The sequence below is a fragment of the Micromys minutus genome (assembly GCF_963924665.1).
Source record: "Micromys minutus genome assembly, chromosome: 14".
NCBI classification, from domain to species: Eukaryota; Metazoa; Chordata; class Mammalia; order Rodentia; family Muridae; genus Micromys; species Micromys minutus.
The window spans coordinates 42,974,800-42,994,165 of NC_137983.1; the positions used below are offsets into that span (position 1 = coordinate 42,974,800).

At 42.9% G+C, this 19,366-nt stretch overlaps 1 protein-coding gene across 1 annotated transcript in view; it reads right to left on the reverse strand.

Moving 5' to 3' along the window:
* Positions 1 to 19,366, reverse strand: part of KCNU1 (potassium calcium-activated channel subfamily U member 1) — a gene marked incomplete at both ends in the record, with an annotated part of 65,010 nt that overhangs the window by 7,982 nt on the left and 37,662 nt on the right. The window contains 6 exons of the mRNA XM_080928953.1: positions 1,930 to 2,069; positions 3,403 to 3,480; positions 5,906 to 6,083; positions 7,689 to 7,913; positions 10,295 to 10,394; positions 15,749 to 15,866. Coding sequence (XP_080785079.1) covers positions 1,930 to 2,069; positions 3,403 to 3,480; positions 5,906 to 6,083; positions 7,689 to 7,913; positions 10,295 to 10,394; positions 15,749 to 15,866 — 839 coding nt within the window. The remainder of the gene's footprint in view (positions 1 to 1,929; positions 2,070 to 3,402; positions 3,481 to 5,905; positions 6,084 to 7,688; positions 7,914 to 10,294; positions 10,395 to 15,748; positions 15,867 to 19,366) is intronic.

Below are 19,366 nucleotides of genomic sequence, written 5' to 3' on the forward strand. Positions count from 1 at the left end.
TTTATGTGTGAACTTGTGATGAACTTTTTAACATGTGATTGTGTATTATCAAAGATGTATAAGTGCTGAGGACAAAGAGAAGAGTCAGAGGAACTGGGCTGAGGTGAATTTTTTTTTTCTTTTTTTTAGACAGAACTGAACCCAAGAAGAACTTAGAAAGTGTAGGCACAACATTGGGAGAAAAAACATGGAGAATAAGAGCATTATTGTGACATCACAGCAGGAGGAGAGAGCAAGACTAGGAGAAAGCAGAGTGGAATGACTTAAGAGACCATAGGTAACATAAAAAGCTAAGAGAGCCATGTGCAGAATGCAGGGAAAAGAGGAAAAGAGAAGATGATGCAGAGGACAGAAGGAGCAGGCAGGCTTCTCCTTACCATGGGACAGAACAGGTCCTTTCTTAATAACAAGGCAGGCTTAGTCCTGCTAAAGGGAACAAAGCTTTCTTCTTCTACACCCGGGTTTAATTCATTTAGCGTTAAAAGGGTAGAAGCCTTTTTTTCTCTGTGCAATGAAGATTGGAGCTCAGCTTTCACCCAGAATGAGTGAGTTTTTTCTGCACTGGTGCTTGGTCTTTTGTTCCAAATGCATATGTAAGTATAGATGTGTGTAAATATGAAATTGTGAGAATGTGTGCATGTGTGTGTAAATATGCAATTATGAGAATTATGCAAGCTGGTCCCATCTGGTTTGAATGGAAACATATAAATGCATATTTGTGAATTTGTATATGAACTTATGTTAGTTTATCCATATTTGCTTATGTAAAAGATTTTTCCTTCTGTGAGTGTTATTCTCTTCTCTTGGTTTAAAAGAAGTTTATTGCTCCCAAGAGAAGAGTGCAAGAAAATTTTCCCTACCCCACTTAGGATATCTCTGCTTTTTCCCTTTTTCTTCAAGAGATTTCATAGGAATCTTTTTACAAATAAACACTATCATCACTTTTTAAAGTGTCTCTTTTTCTTCCTGAAACTTCCAACTAGCAGTCTTAAAGTCAGAGCTACAGACAGAACAAAGGCCATATTATTTAATCCCCTGCTATTAGGCTACAGATGTCAATTACCTAAACCAGCAGCTTTTTACCCTCAGATAGAGCAAAAAAGTTTTAAAGACTTTTTTTAAGAAGTCATCATCAGCATTTCAATATAGGTAGAGAGCTAGAATGTCCAGAGACCCCCAGTCTTTAAAAACTACACCATATTTACCCTCTCCAGGCTGGGAGGCTCCTAGTACCTACCCAAGGCCAAGCCTTTTCCCTTGAAAGGCTGGGTCCCTTTATGGTGATTTCTACATGAATGACTGGGCTCTGTGTGATCTACAGAGCTCTGGCACCAAGAAGCCTGGTCTGGGTGAATGTGATGATCCAAGTTTGGTCCCTGTGGGAGTTTGAATATGCTCAGCCAATGGGAAGTACCACTATTAGGAGGTGTGGCCTTGTTAGAAAAGGTATGGCCTTGTTGAAAGAAGTGCATCCTTGTGAGTATGGGCTTTGAGGGCTCCTAGTACTCAAGCTCTGCCCACTGTGGAGGACACGCTTTCTGCTGCCTCCAGGACAAGGTGTAGAACTCTCAGCTCCTTCTCCAGCACCAGGTCTCCCTGGGTGCTGCCACGCTTTTCACCATGACGATACTGGACTGAATCTCAGAACCTGTAAGTCAGCCCTAAGTAAATGTTGTTCTTTCTAAGAGTTGCCTTGGTCACGGTGTCTCTTCGTAGCAATGGACACCCTAACTCAGACAGTCCCCATACCCTCGGCATCTGGGATCCCTGCACCAGGACTGTAACCTTAGAAATGTGAAAGTGTGGAAATCTGAAATAATGTCTGTAGAGTCACCTTTTGGGAAAAATTTTAAAGGGGTTAGAATGGTGAGCTGTGGCCTCTCCATAAGGGGCTTGCTCCTGGGGTAACTCTAGGTCATCTGCACCTACCGTGGCCAGGAGAGAATCCAAGAAGTTGCCTGAAAAGACAGTACCCGTGGAGAAGGAAGTGCTGAGATGCAAGCTTGCTCCTTTGAGTGCTCCATCCATTCCACCCATCTGCTCAATAAAGTGGATGTTGGAGGGATTCTCTGCACGACAAGATTGAAAGGCAAAGCCAGTGCACGTGGCAAATAAGAGATTGCTGCCTGCATTCCTAAGCTCAGTCCTCTGTGGCAGACCAAGGCTCTGAGGGGGAGATTGTCCCATGGACTTTCTTTCCTTTCACCCCATAGAAGTCAATCAGAAAATTGCTTGTTATACAAGCAGGAAGAGATGTTTGAGCCAAGAGTTTATGTTTAAAAAGCCACAGGGCTGAAAGGATGGTTTAGCAGTGAAAAGCACTGGTTCCTCTTTCAGAGGTCCTGGGTTTATTTCCCAGCATCCACATGGTGGCTCACAACTGTCTGGAACTCCAGTTTCAGGAAATTCCGTACTCTCTTTTGGCCTCTGGGAGCCCAGGCATTTGCCTGATGATACACAGGCATGTAGACAAAACACCCATACACATAAATTAAAATAATAATATAAATGAAAACAACAGAAAGCCTGGCATGGTAGTTTAATCTTTAAAGTCCTATTTCTGAAGAAAAAAAAAAAAAAAGAGGCAGGTGGGCCCCTGGACCTCTCTGTTCAGGAACATTAGCTCATTGGTGAGTTCCAGGCCAGTGAGAGATCCTGTCACAAAAAGCAAAGCAGGGTGTGAAGAGAAGTCTTAGAAGCTAAAAGTCACTTGCTGCCAAACTTGATGACCTGAGTTTGATCCCCAGGACCTATATGGTAAAAGGAGAATTCCAACTGCTTCATGTGTCTTCTAACCTATACATACATACACACACCATAAGACTTTGTCTTAATTTTGCTGGGTCATTTACACCAGTGGCCTCAACATTCTTCCTTAGGTTGCACATGCTATACCAAAGCCAGACCCGAAGCTCCCATTTCAACCTCACCCTTTCCGGCAAAGAAGAGCAAAGACTAAGCAGTCAGCACATTAGCTAATGTGATGGTGGCTGTCTATTTCCAGAAGGCCAAAGACTGTGGTCCCTGCTGAGTGGTTGGACACACCTCACCTGCCATTACCTTATTTTACCATTTTTTTCTAATTATGCACTTAATGTATTGCATCTTAGAAGTTAGAGATGGTTAAAATGGAAGATATGCATTAGACTTGTAGACATCTAAGCTTCAAGGTGGTTGCAAGTTGACTGACAGACACTAGTTTGGATACTTAGAACAGGCTTCCATGGATGACATCTTCAGCTGGGTAGAAGCCCAATGAGGCATCCAAATAGCCCCTGAAAGGTTTCTGGGGTTCATTCTGGTTCTATAATCTCCTGACTGTGGATCTAGAAAGAACTTGAAACATCAGCTATGCACCATAAAAGTCTCTCTCTTTAATATTCTGCTTGAAACACAACTTACTCAGTTCAGTGAGAACAGGGATATGCTGGTATCTTTTCTTCTCTTTATAACTAGAAAAACTAGATGATGTTTTTACTTCTACAAACAAAAAAAGAGACAAGCACAAGTAAAAAGTTCATAAAATTTAGTCAGACGTACAATAACTCCACATGACTCAATGCTTTATCTCAGCAAAGTTACTTGCTGGTCCAAATCCCAAATTCAATTCCGTATTAAGAAAAAAAAATACATATTCTCCCAAGGACCTCATGATGCTTCAGATGGCCTATAATACCTAACACAGCTATAGATAGCTATAATACCAAGGCTTAAAGAACAGCAAGGTAAGGTCTGTAAATGTCTAGATGTCTATATGCATTTTCCCTTGAATATCTTCTGTCTCTGGTTGGGTTGAATCAATGGATGCAGAAGAGATGATTGATTGCATGACTGTGTTTAGTCTCCTCTTTTTATGAGTGGTGTGTGTGTGTACGTGTGTGTGTGTGTGTGTGTGTGTGTGTGTGTGTGAGAGAGAGAGAGAGAGAGAGAGAGAGAGAGAGAGAGAGAGAGTCTTGAAGCAGTAAGGTGTTAGTTTTTGAGTAATAACTCAACCATTTGGAGTCTCATGTCACATTAATATTCTTACAGAATTTTTAGGGACAGAATATAATGAGTTGCTGCTGCTGTTTCATGAGCGCTCTGGAGACCCCACAACAGGCTTTTGTTCCTAGTGCTATCTGCCAATCAAGATCCTCTGGAGAACATTGCTTGTGCTTCTGAGAGCCTGTCTCTACCTGGAAAGCCTGGGCATTCTGTAACGAATGGTCTTTAATGGAACAGGTAACTATCAGAGTCCTGCAGTATAAGAAACATAATTATCACATATGCTTAGACAATTCAGCTCATTGCCTAGGTTTGCCAACCTTTTCCCCTGTACCGTGGCAGATAGTAATCAGAGCCTTACTGGAAACCCTTCAAGCTTCCCATGGGCCTGTCCAGGAGGCCTGGTGCTCTTAGTGATCCTTTAGAGAGGCCTCACTTCTGTCCACCTAACCCAATATCCTGAGGTGAATGTCGATGGGGCAGTTAGTGTTGGTTTCCTGTGTGAGTTTAGCAAAAAAACATCACAGCGTGGAAGATCTCCTGGATCTATCAAAGGCTCACCAGACGTTTGGAGGGTGGTTTTTGTTCACTGTGTATTCAAATGCTGATTTTTATACCCAGAGATCTGGCTGCAGTTGGACTTTGGTATTATCATTATTATCAAGCATTTCCTGACTCAGTATTTTGTGAAACATTGTTCTCCATCACCTCCTGATTGGTCAAATAAAGTGCTGAACAGCCTATAGCTGGGCAGATGGGGAAGAGGTGGGACTTCCAGGCCCAGGAAGGAAGAGAGAGAGGGGCTCAGTTAGGGATGGGGGGGTCACCATCAGGAGACGAATAAAGAAGAAGGGGCCAGGGCAAGACTAAAGTGGCAGGTAATGGGAACATGGCTGGGAAGTAGGCCAGGCCAGCATTGTCAGGTAGAATAGCTGAGTATCTGCCCAGCTATGGGACCTGAACTTTTAATGAATTATAAAGGTCTCCACATCATTATTCATAGCATAGAAAAGCCCCCACTTTCATGTCCCTACTCCAGACATGAGGGACAAACTTCCTCAGTCTCAGTACTACTGACCTTTATCTTGTGGGGCTGCCTATGCACTGAAAGCTGTGTGCCCTTACCAACTAAACTTTTACAGCAAAAGAAAACTGTCACCGGACATAAGGAAATACAGAGAAGCCTGTCGAGCATGCAATTGGTGCATTATGGGCCAACCTCTAGCTCCCTATAGAAAACCTAATACACCACAGGAAATCAGCATCTTTTTGTTGAATTAATAAAAGATGAAAAATCACTAGCTATAAAAAACAAACAAAAATTTGGCCAAGCATGGTGGGTGCACCTTTAACTTCAGCACTCAGGAGGCAGAGGCAGGCAGATCTCTGTGAATTCAAGGCCAGCCTGATCCAGCCAGCCTGATCCATAGTGAGACAGTGTCTCAAAAAACAACAACAACAAACAAATTAGAATCCTTTTTTTTTTTTAATCTTCCTAACCTATAAAGGAAGTTAAGGTTTTAAAACAATAATTGAATAACACCCATATGAAACAATGATTATTGGTTAATATCTCTTATTGTCATACTATGGTAGAGGCTATGCATTCCATTAGCAAATTTTTATCCAATGATGAACAGAATTATTTTCCAGTAATAGGAAAAACAATGCCTCTTACATTTCTATTAAAATAAGAAACCAGTGCATGTGAATCCCCCTTGAGGATGGATACAGGCTTTCATTTTACTAAGAATTCCGGAGGAAATAACTGGGTTGTTACCACCATAGTATTGCCAGGGTCAGAAAATCTGAGACATTTATTCCCATTCCTCCTCCTCCTCATTTGTGGAAGCTTAGTTATCGTTCCTTACCCGCCCCCCGCCCCCCCACCTAGGCACTTCCTCTCTGGAGTTGTTCTGACCTGGCTTTGAAGCAGGAAAGCTCATCCGCAGGGACCGGATGTTGAGGGTGGCCATGATAGTCTCAGTGTCCACCAGAAGCTGGCTTCTCGGTGCCTTGTAAGGGGTGGCTAAGATAACACACATAGAGCATTGCTCTATGTTGACTGCAAGCAGATCTCCAGTATAGAGTGCAGAACCCTACGGAGAGAATTTCATGCTGTGAAGGGATCGTCAAAAGGCCGTTGTGGTTCATGGCGCTGGGCCTTTCTGGGTGTTGCAGTTTTTAGCTACAGTCTCCGCTGGCTTCACTAAAATGTAGGTATCAGTTCTCTGACACACTGTGCTAATCAATAGTGGCTTTCTTACTGTGAAGTGACGTCACAGACCCTCACAGAGGACAGATTTGGATGAGATGATGGGGAGCAAAATCCATTTTGATGGAGATGCAGGGGTTCACTAGGAGGCTGAGGCAGGTGGATATCTGAGTCTAAGGCTATCCTGGTCTACGGAGAGAGTTCCAGGACAGTCAGAGCTGCACAGAGAAGCCGCCATTGGCTATACTGTTCTCAACACCATCTTCAAAATTCCAACAATGTTCATTAAGTTCTGAACACTCAATGGCTTCTCTGACCCAAAATTTGAAGGTCCTTCAACAGCCCTCACCCAAGCATGGTCAGGTCTGTCACAGCAATACCCCGTGACAATGTCCAACACTGATCATCCCCAACACTAGCTAAAGCGGGAGAGACTTCTGGGTACCTTCTCTCCCGTGGTGCAGAATAAAGCTGGGAGAAACAGGGAACTTTATGGTGGCTTTTAAAACAAAAAACAAAAAACAAAACAACAACAACAAAAAAAAAACAAAAAAACAAAAAAACAAAATCCAATTTGCTTTTTAGAGAACCAGTATTTCTTACACACTACCAATATTGTTTCATTAAAAGCTAAAATGCATTTCCCAGTGTATATTATGGATTTTTTCATCCAGGGAAATGGTGGCATAGCTTTGGATACAAACCTCTGAACGTGAAATACAAATAAAACATCAGCAAAATACTACACACTCACTCTGTGCTCTGTCTTGGCCCATTCCTCTGCTTCTGTAACAGAATGCCACAGACAAAGAAAAGCAATTCATTTCTCATATTTCTGGAGTCTAGGAAATCCAACATCGAAGGACCAATCTTACAAGGGCCTTCCTGCTGCATCTTAGTGTGGTGGGGCACACACAGGACAGACTCCCTGAGCAGCTAGCCCCGTTCTCAGGGAACAGCATCCCCATATCCATGGGAGCAGAGTCTTCACACCCAATCACACTTCCTTTAGGTCCCACCTCTCAATATCCTTCCTGTGAGGGCCCATGTGTGGCTGTGTTCCATGTAAGATGTGTCCAGAAAAGATGGGAAGGTTGGAGCCCAAAGGCCCAGCCAGCACTACCTCAGGTTTAACCATTAAGGGAAAAGCAGACTCACAAAAACATGGAGGAAAAAAAAAATCTCATTTGTACACAGACCATAAAACACGGTCGCCTGAACACAAACTCGGGGGCTGTAATGTCTGGATAAATTCTACTCTTTCTGTTCATGTGCACTGTAATATTGGACAAGCTACCTGCTTGGAAACCTGCTGCTCTCACAGCTAACATTCAGCATCTGTTATTCTACCCCACTTGACTGTAAATACGTGAATATAGGTGAGCTGTTCGGCTGCTGTGTTGCATAGTAAGTACCACGTAACTGTAAACTATAAATAAATACAGTATTATTGCCAATACTAGTGCTCCAATCCTCATGTGATACTTACAGGCATAATGTATATCTTGGGAAAGTTCCGGAGAAATCTCCATTCTCTCTGGAAGTATTCAAGAGGCCCAATAAAAACAATGTCCTTTAGCTCCTGCCGGGTATAGTTGCTGCCTCTCAGGGGCATCACAAAATTCTGAAGCCCCACCAGGGCACAGTGAGCATCTCCAAACACACATGCTACTATGTGGTTCTGAAACCCGTGTTTTGTCTTTTCAGTTCGTTTCTAAGGATACGAAAGCCAGAGTCAGGTCAATTTTACAATCAAGGTAAGAGTTCCTTGATGAGCCCCACCTCTTTCCCATCCTAACACTCTAGATGCATCGAGATCAGAACTTTTATAGACTAACAGAATCTTTCAACTGCTTATAAAAATGGTACTTATATATAACTAGTGCAGCATATATCAACATTATATATATATATCATACAAATATACATACACATATATGTATATATATCATATAATATAGTATATGATTAAATTAAAGGAAAAACAGAGACTTCAAGTACCATTGCTAAACTTATCTCTTCTAGAGAACCCGGAAAGTTACATTAAATTGTACATTATGTTGTAGTAGTCAATGGGTTCTCATAGTGAAATTTCCTTTTCATGTATCAAGATGGTTGACTCTTGGTAAGTTCATATGATTACATCTAATATACTGAACTAACTTGATAAATTCTTTACCAAGTCAATGAGATACATCATGAAGTTAAAACCACTCCATGTTCTGATGTTCAGTTCCCAACACCCACCTTGGGTAGTTCACAACTGCTTGGAACTCAGATCCAGGGGATCTGATATCCAATTTGGCCTCCATGGGTACCCACACACACACACACACGTGGTAAGTGCATGTACACACAAACACACAGAGAGACATACAGAGTCAGAGAAGCGTGCATGCACACACGTGTGTGCACATTTAAATAAATCATATTTTAAAACTTCATTTGGCTCTAAATATCTTATGTATTTGATACTATTATCAACAGGCAAGCTCTCTGAATTGAAAACAAAATGGCATGTAAGAGACACATTTAGATTAGAATTTCCCCAGGTTCACAGAGACACATAAAAACTACAAAGTCACTGAAGACACAGAGTGATTTCTTTTAGAGACCAGGCGTCTCTTGTGGCAGTGGGAAGCGACAGAGTGCTTGGTGACAGTGTAGCAGGAGGTTTGGGCTTGTATTCCGCCTGTCTCAGCTGTGTCAGTGAACTGACTGTTTTAACTTTTATTGCCTTCAACATCTTTATATGTGCAAAGTTGGAAGTGGAGCATGGTTCAATAGGTGTTCATCAAGCTCAACTTCCATCAAGCTCCTAGACTGGGTATTTTTTTGCTTATTTAAACTATTCTATAGGGGCATTTTATTATGTTATGTGTATGTGTATACTGCCTACATGTATGACTGTGCTACATGTGTGCATCATTCCCACGGGCCAGAAGAAGGTATTGGATCTCCTGGAACTGGAGTCATGGACAATTGTGAGACATTAGATAGGTACTGGGGAACCTGACTTGGGTCTTCTTGAACAACCAGTGTTCTTAGCTGCTGAGCCATCGCTCTAATGCGTGCGTGTGTGTATGTACGTTTTGAAATAGCATCTCACAGGTGGATTTGGCTGGCCTAGAACTCATTATACAGATCGAGCTGGCCTCCAGCTCAGAGGTCCAGCTGTCTTCATCTCCTAAGTGCTGGGGTTAAAGGTGTACACTCCTCTCCCCTGCTCAAATCTCAGAGATTTTAAAGAGGACACTTGAATGTTGGTAGAGACTAAGTAAAATGTATTTACATTTCGTGGGTGAGCTCTTCAGCATATATACATAAAAATTAGAATATTTCAGTTTTATTTTACTATTTTTATAAAATTATCTTATTATTTTATATGTATGGGTATGTTGTCTACATGTATGACTGTGTACTACATATGTGTCATATACCCACAGAGACATAATAAGAAAAAGAAACACTTGATAGGCCTACTTATTTGAGAAAGTCACTATGTGCTGGGAAGATTTTACTAGCTAAATTATTAAACAACTGTCTGTTTAATCTGATCGGTTTTAATTTGAGTAATTAAGTCTCTAAAGAAATCTCACACAACATGCCTGAAGTCTAGCAGTTGCTCTGCTGAAGAGAACTGGCCAGCTAGAAATAAAATCCGTGGCAGACTGGGTCTGCAGGCACAGCCAGGGAGGCCACTTTCTCCAACTGACTGTGGCAAAATCTATCTCCCCGTTAAGAGAGATGACTTGACCGAAATGCCTTTGTTCAAATTAACGGAAAATGAGGCCTTGACCTTTCTACAGGAAAAGCCAGTTCAAAGTCAAGTTTTTAACATCTGGGCATTTCATTTCTCGGGGGGAGGGATTCCAAGCCCTAAGCAATAATAAAAACGACAGCACATGACTCAGTGCTCGCTCTGAGCTCCATGCATTCTATAACTAGCATTCTAAGTAAGGGAGGTATAAAGACTTGTTTGGGTGCTTATGGCTGATATAGCTTTCCTTCCAAAGTCAGGGTTTACAAAAGAGCTGGCAATTCTTCACCCTCCACCAACTTCTGTCACTGGGACAGTGAGGAATGCTGACCCACCAGAACCACCTTGTCCAAGGGCATTGATCTACACCAGTGAAACAGGCCGCTGCTGTCCAGCAAGTCCGAATCCTCTGCTGTGTCATTTAATGGCAGGTTCCTGAGCGGAGAGAGTAAAGAGAAGGTTCAGGAACCCAGGGGGACAACGCTAAGGTTAGAGCCATAGTTCATTGGCCAGAGCCAGTCACGTAGTTCCTTCTAACAGTAAAGGAACTGGGGGCACACTGATGTATTTCCAGTGAGACACAACTTGACAACCCAAATGTATAACATTTTAAAGTACAAAACATTTCCATCTCTGCCAGGGACTTTGAAGACCTTTGTCCTGTGTTTTATGGTTGAAAGGCAATAACTAATAAATTATAAAGTTTCCACTTAAAGGCTTAGGTAGAGGATGCTCTTGCTCGAAACACCCAACTCTCATTCCCTCCCAGATATGAACTGGTGGAATACAGCAAAATAGGTCCAGAGAAATGTGAGGTAGAGAGACCCACCCCAGTGGGAGTTTGCACAGTTGGGAACACAATCAAAGCTGAATTCGGCAGCCAGAACCGAGAATTGGAACAGAGCCAGGATCACAGAACCAGGAGAGGCACGCGCGTACACACACACACACACACACACACACACACACACACACTCACACGCACACTCGTGCACACACACACACCCTCCCAGCACCTCTCTAGTGGCACACACACACAGCACCTCTCTAGTGGCCAGGATCATGGGAAGAGCACAGCCATGACCGGACGCAGCAGAGACAGAACCCAACAGGAATAGTGAACACGGCAGGTATAACAGAAAAGGGCCTCAGGACCTTGACGTAGCGATCGGACTGGGCATGCTCGTCCTCTCCCCCCGCCCCCTACCATTTCCAGCCAAGCAGAAGCAGGAGCTGCAGGGAGGAGGTTGAATGTGGTGGAGGCTGAACACCTTCACGGGTGAAGAGAGTGGAAGCAGTAACAGAAAAGGGGTGCAAGAGTTTGACACTCTCACTACCTCCCCCACCCGGCTACTTCCAGGATGAACAAGGAACCAGGACGAAGTCTGAAGTTCTACCGACTGAGCTAGCAGGGCACTGGTGGAATAGGCTTCCTACAGCTCTCAACCATCTTTAAAGAGTAAAATACCCACAATCTATTGCGCTCTTGTTTGGTTGTTGGAAATAGGGGGCCAAACATGAATACCTGAACCACCATGGCCCCTTTCCTTCGTCTAATCCTCAGTCCTTCCCCACTGACTATAGCATCCATTTCAGACAGTGGTAGAAGAGAAGGCAAGAAAGTTCTCACGGCTTTGCATTTCTCTGAAGAAGGCATGGTTGGTATCTGAGACATGTGAAATCAGCCCCACCTTATTAATTCAGACCCATGTCACCTATGTTCCCAAGAATAAAGCTGATCACCACACTAGGCCTGATGACACAGGCCTGTAATCCCCAGCTACTTGGGTGGCTGAGACAATAGGACTACAAAACCAGGCAGGGGAATTTAGTGAGATGCTTCTCAAATAAAAAGTGTTTAGTTAAATGGATAAAGCAGGGGTGGGAGGGACTGGGAGGAGCGGTGGGTAGGGAAATTGCAGTCTTGAAGTTGGAATATGAAAAAGAGAGAGAGAGATAGAGACAGACAGACAGACACACACACACACAAACACACACACACACACACACACACACAATCAAAGGAAGAGGGAGCACTTTTTTAAAAAGGGGCGGGGCCCCCAACACATATACAGCAGAGGAATGCCTGGTCTAGCCTCAGCGAGAGAAAATGCACCTAGCCCTTGAGAGACTTGGGGCCCCAGGGAGTGGTGAGGCCTGGCAGGGTGGAGGAAAATGTGGGGATTTGGGGACAGCCTCTTGGAGACAGGGGAAGAGGAATGGGATGGAGAACTGCTGGAGGGCAGGACGAGAGGGGGATGGCGACTGGACTGTGAGGAAAGATTAAAGATAATAATAATATAAATAAATAAAACTTAAAATGGGGCCAGGAATATGCTGAGTAGTAGAGCATGCGTCTGGCCCTATGCTACACCCTGGGTCCCATCCCCAAATCACAAAGCAGAAGATGTATTACAACACTGAGTAATATGTAGTGAGATTTATGCTTGGGGGTTGTTTCCTTGTCATTGTTACATACTTGGCTAACACTGGCTAGCCATCACCTTCATTTCTGTGAGTTCACTTTAGATTTTATGTGTATGTGAGCATTTACACATCCTTGAGCTACGTCCATCTCCCCCCCAGGGTAGAATTGCCTTCTTGATAAGATATGAGTCTCTCTGGGTGTGGTGACACACACCTTTAATATCAGCACTTGAGAGGCAAAGGCAAGCAGATCTCTATGAGTTCGAAAGTACTCTGGTCCTTCATACTGAGTTTCAGGAGAGTCAAAACTACAAAGAATGACCCTGTCTCAAAATAAAACAAAATGAAACAAAACAAAACGAAAAACAGCAAAGAGTATGAATCTATCCCAGTGTGGACGTATAAAAATGTGTGTCATATTCTTTTGCCCGTTTATCTTTAATCTCAGGTCTACAACTTGTCCACTGTGACAGAAGCTACAACCAAAGAAATTATTTTGAGATGCCAATTTCATTCATTTTAGCCAACTATTCAGAAATCAGATTATCGGATCACCTGTATATTTTATTTTTGAGAGACTTTCATGTTGTTTTATATAGAGGTTATAGAAGTGAAGTTCTTACATACTTAATATCATGCATTCATTTATAAATCCACCACATTGGTCATATAATGTCATCATAATTGTTTATGTTCCATTGATAACACGATATTTACCCTTAGGTGATCTCACTTCTCAGTCATTAAAGACCTTCCTAGATGACTATTCTCAATAAGCTGAAATGTTGCGTAGGTTGATGTCAAGGGGATACATGATTGGACAGTAGAGAGTGGGGTGGGGACAAAGTTTTTGTAAGGTGGGAGAGGAGGAAGGAGGAAGAATCAAGATGGTGCTGGAGAAGAAGGATCTAGATCCAAGTGGTCTTAATTGTCAATAGGCAGATATGAATATTTTCAAGAATTTTTATAGGTCAATTTGTCTTATCTAGGTGGACAGATTATATCTTAGTCAACTGGTTGTAAGCTTATTGTGTGGATGGATTGTGGATTGAGAATTTAACCTATAAATCTAATTGATAAATAATTGATTATTGAGTCATGATTTAACTGAGTAGTTGGGAGTTCATACCTTAACTACCAGGGGGTGGTTGTTGGGAGTGTGAGCAGAGTCTGTGGCAGGGAGCCGTGATAGGCCAGCCCATGCGGGACTTCTAGAGCCCTGATTTTACTGGGTAGCTGGAACAAGAGTTCTCGGCTAGTAGAGAGTGCTGGGAGAGATACTAACCAGAGATAAATTATGATTAGTTCCATATGGCCCTCTGATGCCGGAACTGACTCTAGAGACCATCGTGGCAAAGGGCCACACTAGAAGGGCTTGTGAACCATCTGGGTCTGAGAGTATTTGGGGGCAGTGTGGAGCCACTGAGATAAAGATACCCTGTAGTGCCATGCATCCCTAATGATGCCGACACTAGCAAGGGATAAAAGGTTAATTTTACCACAACAATGTTGCCTACATATTCATTACAGAGTTAATTTTGTTAAAATTAGGAATGATAAACCTTTTAGATTGACCTACTGTACTGGCTAGTTTTGTGTCAACTTGACACCAGCTGTAGTTATCACAGAGAAAGGAGCCTCCCTTGAGGAAATGCCTCCATGAGATCTAGCTGTAAGGCATTTTCTCAACTAATGATCAAGGTGGGGGGCCCAGCCCATTGTGGGTGGTGCCATCCCTGGGCTGGTAGGCCTGGGTTCTGTAAGAAAGCAAGCTGAGCAAGCCATGGAAAGCAAGCCAGTAAGTGACATCCCTCCATGGCCTCCACATCAGCTCCTGCTTCCTGACCTGCTTGATTCCCAGTCCTGACTTCCTTTGATGATGAACAGCAATGTGGAAGTGTAAGCTGAATAAACCTTTTCCTCTCCAACTCGATTCTGGGTCATGTTTTGTGTAGGAATACAAACCCTGACTAAGGCACCTGCTTTTTAAAAGCAACCAAACAAATCTTTCTCCATCTTGCTTTTGTTATGGTCTGACCCCTCCCCACTCCACTTGCCCCGACACAGCTGTGGCCATTTTGTTCCCTGCCTGCCAGTTGTTTCATATTGTGGCTGCAACATGCCTGCCAGTCACTGACACAGAAAAATAACTCGATTCAGAGCAGGGTCATGCTGGCCACATAACCTGTTTTGTTCTGTATGTTTTAAATGTTCCGTATGAGGTGTGCTAATCTTAAGAAATTCCACAAAGCTTTATATAGGACCCACCAAACCAAACGTCAATAAGAACTGTTATGTCTAAACTATTCTTGAGTCAGAGCTGACCACTGGACAGCCCTTCCTGCACCTAGGTATGAGCTCACTGTAGTTTTTGTAGCTGACACTGAGGAATGCTATTAGCAAGCCAAAAGTCATGATTATAAAACTCATGATCTGTTTTCTCAATGTTCTGAAATTCCCATATTCACCACCCATCCACAACACCCTTAACTTACTCAGGACCACTGCTTAGAAGTTAGCTGGTAATGCTTTGCCTATTAAGCCAACTGCCCCCCTCCTTGTCCTTTAAACTTTTGAACCTGGTTTTTCCTATGAAAAGTCTACCCTGAGAACAATTATGCTTCCGAGTCTTTTTTTTTTTTGGTCATAAACATTCGGTATTAAGATGCATATTCAACAAACTAATCTTGCTTGACTGAGATCAGTGTTCGTATGGTTTGAGTGGTGAGTCCTGAATCCCCACACTTTCTGGTTAGGAAATTCTTTGCTCTTGAGACAAGGTATCACATAGGCTGATCTCAAATACACTGTGTAGACAAGAATAATTGTCCTTGAATTCCCCGTCTTCCCAAATGCTAGGATTACAAGCAAATGCCAATATGTCCGGTTTTATGTGGTGCTAGAAGTTCAGGGTTTTGGGCCGGGGCACCCTAGCAGCTTAGCCTCAGGAACATCTTCAGGTATTGACCTAAATCTGATGGAGAAAAGAGAGCAGAGGAGGGTGAATTCTCTGTCCCGTCTTGTGGGTTTAAAAACTTAAGCAATTTCTCTATCAATTTGTTATTAGTAGTGGTGGATTAATAGCAAAACTGATTATTTGGGAATAGCTAGAAATTAGCTCTAACTTTCATTATGGAGTACCTGACATGAAAGAGGTGGGTGCCCAATGTTGAGTTATTACTGGCACAGAGCAATGGTATGGAAAAAGTATGTGATACAGGGCTGAAGCAGAGATGAATTTACTTTGTAAACAGCAACTTCATTCATGGTCTGTGGAGGAACTAAGAAAGTGAGTGTTTTAATCCGAGTTGAATTCGTGTTGCTGAGCGACGTATGACATTGCTGTGGCCTGGGGTCCTTACTTGGGTGTTTCAATGGTGATGGAGCTCACATGTTCTCTTGAAATAAAAGTGTGCATTTCTGAATCGAAGGTGGAGGTGAGTTCCTTCAAGCTGCTGCTCCTCATCATGATTGCTGGAGCTGCAAGAACAAAGCAGCCTCAGTGAGTGGGCACACCATCCGTAACCTCCTTACTGGGGTGGTGTTTAACCGTTCCCCACTGACTGAGTCTTTTACAAGCTCCTGCCGAGGAAGACTCTGGGAACCCCTACTAGTCTGAAAAGGATCCATTATATGGAAGTCTTTGGTTTCCATCTAGAGCAGTGTTCCTTAACCTTTCCTCATGTTGCGGTGACCCCCCCCAAACATAAAATTATTTGTATTGCTACTTCATGACGATAATTGTTCTACTGTTATGAATCATAATGTAAACATCTGACACATAGTCTTAGGAGATCCCTGTGAAAGGGTTATTCAACCTCCAAAGGGGTCGCAACCCACAGGTTGGGAATCACTGCTCGGACTCAGGACTCAGACTGAACAGGCTGCAAATCTGCCTGGCACGTGAGAGTAAATATCTCTAAGTTATCCCTACTTAAGCATCTTTTCCAGGGGGCAGAATCTGGAGCTACCTTAGAACCCACAAAGCTTCACTACACAAACCCTCCATCTTCCTACCCATGTTGGTCAGGCTCCAACTCCCTGCTGCCCAGCATCTCATTTAAAGATCCTTTTATTACCCATTTTAAGCTTTTTATTTTGTTTGATCGTTTGTTTTATTTTTCAAGACAGGGTTTCTTTGTGTAGCCTTGACTTCCCTGGAACTAGTTCTGTAGACCAGGCTGTGCTCAAACTCACAGAGATCAGCCTGCCTGACTCCCAAGGGTGGGGATCAAAGGCCTGTGCCATCACCACCAGGCTTAATTTAGACTTTTGAAGAGTCTTGATCTTCCAAGGATACGTCTCAAACTGCTTGAAAATTTCCACATATTGATGTAACATAAAAACTAAGAATCTGAGCTGGAGAAGTAGCTCAGCAGTTAAGAGCACTGACTGCTCTTCCAGAGGTCCTGAGTTCAATTCCAAGCACCCACATGGTGGCTCACAACCATCTGTAATGGGATCTGATGCCCTCTTCTGGTGTGTCTAAAGAGAACAACAATGTACTCATATAAAGGAAATAAATAAATCTTAAAAAATGTTTTAATACGAATGGCCCCCATAGACACAGATTTGGATGCATGGTCACCAAGGATCAGCAGGCACTATTAGGAGGCTTGGCCTAGCTGGATTAAGTGTGACTTTGCTGGGGGAAATGTGTCATGGGGCCAGGCTTTGAGGTTTCAGATGCTCAAGTCAGGGCCAGTGTCTCTCTCTTCCTGCAGATCTAGATGTAGAGCTCTCAGTTGCCTGTTCAGCACCGATCATGTCTTCCTGCATTCTGTCATGCTTCCTGACATGGAAGCCAACTTGATAATGGTTGTCCTTTATAAAGCATTGTCATTGTCATGGTGTCTGTTCACAGCAGAAAAACCCCAACCAAGACAGCAATTATACACACCCCCCCAAAAAAAAAGAAAGGAGGGCTCAGGGAATAGATATGAGGCCAGTGAAGGTTGAGAGAAATTAAAGTGTGACATTACGGCCAACATTTTAGTGTCTTTCCCTTTCTTCATTGAGGAATGACATTTTCAAAGGTTTCAAAAGAGAAAAATTGAGTTTCCTAAAACACATGCATGATGCTTAATATTCACATCTTAACATGATCTAGACTAACCTAGGAGACAAGGTTGGAAACAAACCTGTGAGCAATTCTATAGATTAGGATACCTGAGTTGGGTATCCCACTTCTATACCCACCTAAACTATAGGTGGCCTGGTGCTAGGGGCTGGGGCTGTGGAGTGATTAAAAACAAAAAATCAATCAGGTTTTAAGGAAACCTCTCTGTTTTCTCACCACAGACATGTATCCAGCTGCCTCACCATTCCCATAGCCAAGATCTCCTCACCATGATGAACTGTATCCTTGAAGGGTGAACCAAGTCCTTCCTTCCTCCCTCCCTCCCTTCAATTGCTTTTGCCACGGCAGTATATTACTAACAGGAAAAATGGTACCAACAAGTAGAGTCTTTGGTGGGATAAAACTCATTATGTATTTTTTAGGCCTTTGGAATGGATTCGGGGGAATAATGTGGAAGATCTTTGAATCTGGGCTGGAAGAGCCCTGAATGCGGCAAGTATAGTTTAGTGGGGCTTCTGTTGGGAGCCTGGAAGGCAAGAATGCAGAGAAATGTGAACAGTTAGGCCTGGATCATGTGTCAGAGGGAGCAAGGGCTCTAGGAGGGACCCAAACAAAGACCGGTCCTGTGATGTTCTAGCAAAGAATCCAGCTGCCTTCTCTGCTTGTGCCCTGCAAATTTAAGCGAGGTTGAATTTAAAGCAGTCAACTAATTTGTTTGGCGGAAGAAATGTCAAGAAAAGACTTAGGCTGTGTGATGGTTGCTGCTCGGAGCTCTAGTGTAGGTCTACAGTAAGAAAGAGCAAAAGTAGAACAGAACGGTATTAAAGATGAGAGTTTTGCCAAGCAAAAGAGCTCCAGAAAGTTTAAGATTTCAGCCAGGGCACATGCCAGTTGTAGCTGCTGGAGAGAAACCTCCTGCTCTGCACGGAGACAATAGGTTAGCACCCAGAAGACAAGATTCCATCGTCAAAGGCTCTAGTATAGGAAGATGCCAGTTCATTTGGAAGAGCAGGGGGTCTTAACTGGGACCACTTAACTGGGGTCCTGATGTGGAGATGCCCTGGTGCTGCAAATCAACTGGTCAGCACAGGAGGCTGATGCATCTGTGGTCATTCAGATGGCCCTGATTTTGTAGGCAGAAATGATCCAAGATTGAGGGAATTCTGGAGTCTTTGCCATGTGGTGGCAGAAAGCCACCAGGGTCAGGCTCAGAGTCCCTGCAAGGATACCCTGGAAGCCATTGTGTGCTTTTGAGATGTCCAAAAACACCTATTGCTGTCACAGTGGCTTGGGACTCTCACATGGAGATCTCCTTGAACCCTGTTACATATCCTTTGAGTTTCTTTGTTACATCTTCATAAATTGTTCTCATATAAGTCTTTATCTATCCTTTTGTCTACTGGCCAGCTGGTAAATGTATCCATGAAGATTTTTAAACATAACTACTTTATATGTTGTTTTACTTTATATGTTGTTTTACATCCTAAGACAGATCTCAATAACAAAACTCACAGCCCTTTCATTTACACATCGTTTAAAACTTACTGATATCCGTTGCTAATATATGCCTAATTTTAAGATGTATGTATGTGTATGTAAGCATATATGTATATATAAACATTTTAAGATAAATTCTGACCACTAAGAACAAGTTTTCAAGATACAGTTTTTGTACTGTTAATAGAAACTGAGATTTTTTTCAAGGTCTTTATCTTTTCAAGCCAAGATAAGATACAATATAAAATGGGGGATAGGAATGAGCATTGGGAAGAAAGACCAGGAGGCTGGAGAGACAGCCCTAGGGTTAAGAGCACTAGGCACTTGTCTTAGGGTTTCATTGCCGTGAAGGGACAACATGACCACGGCAATTCTTATAAAGGACAACATGTAGTTGGGAGTA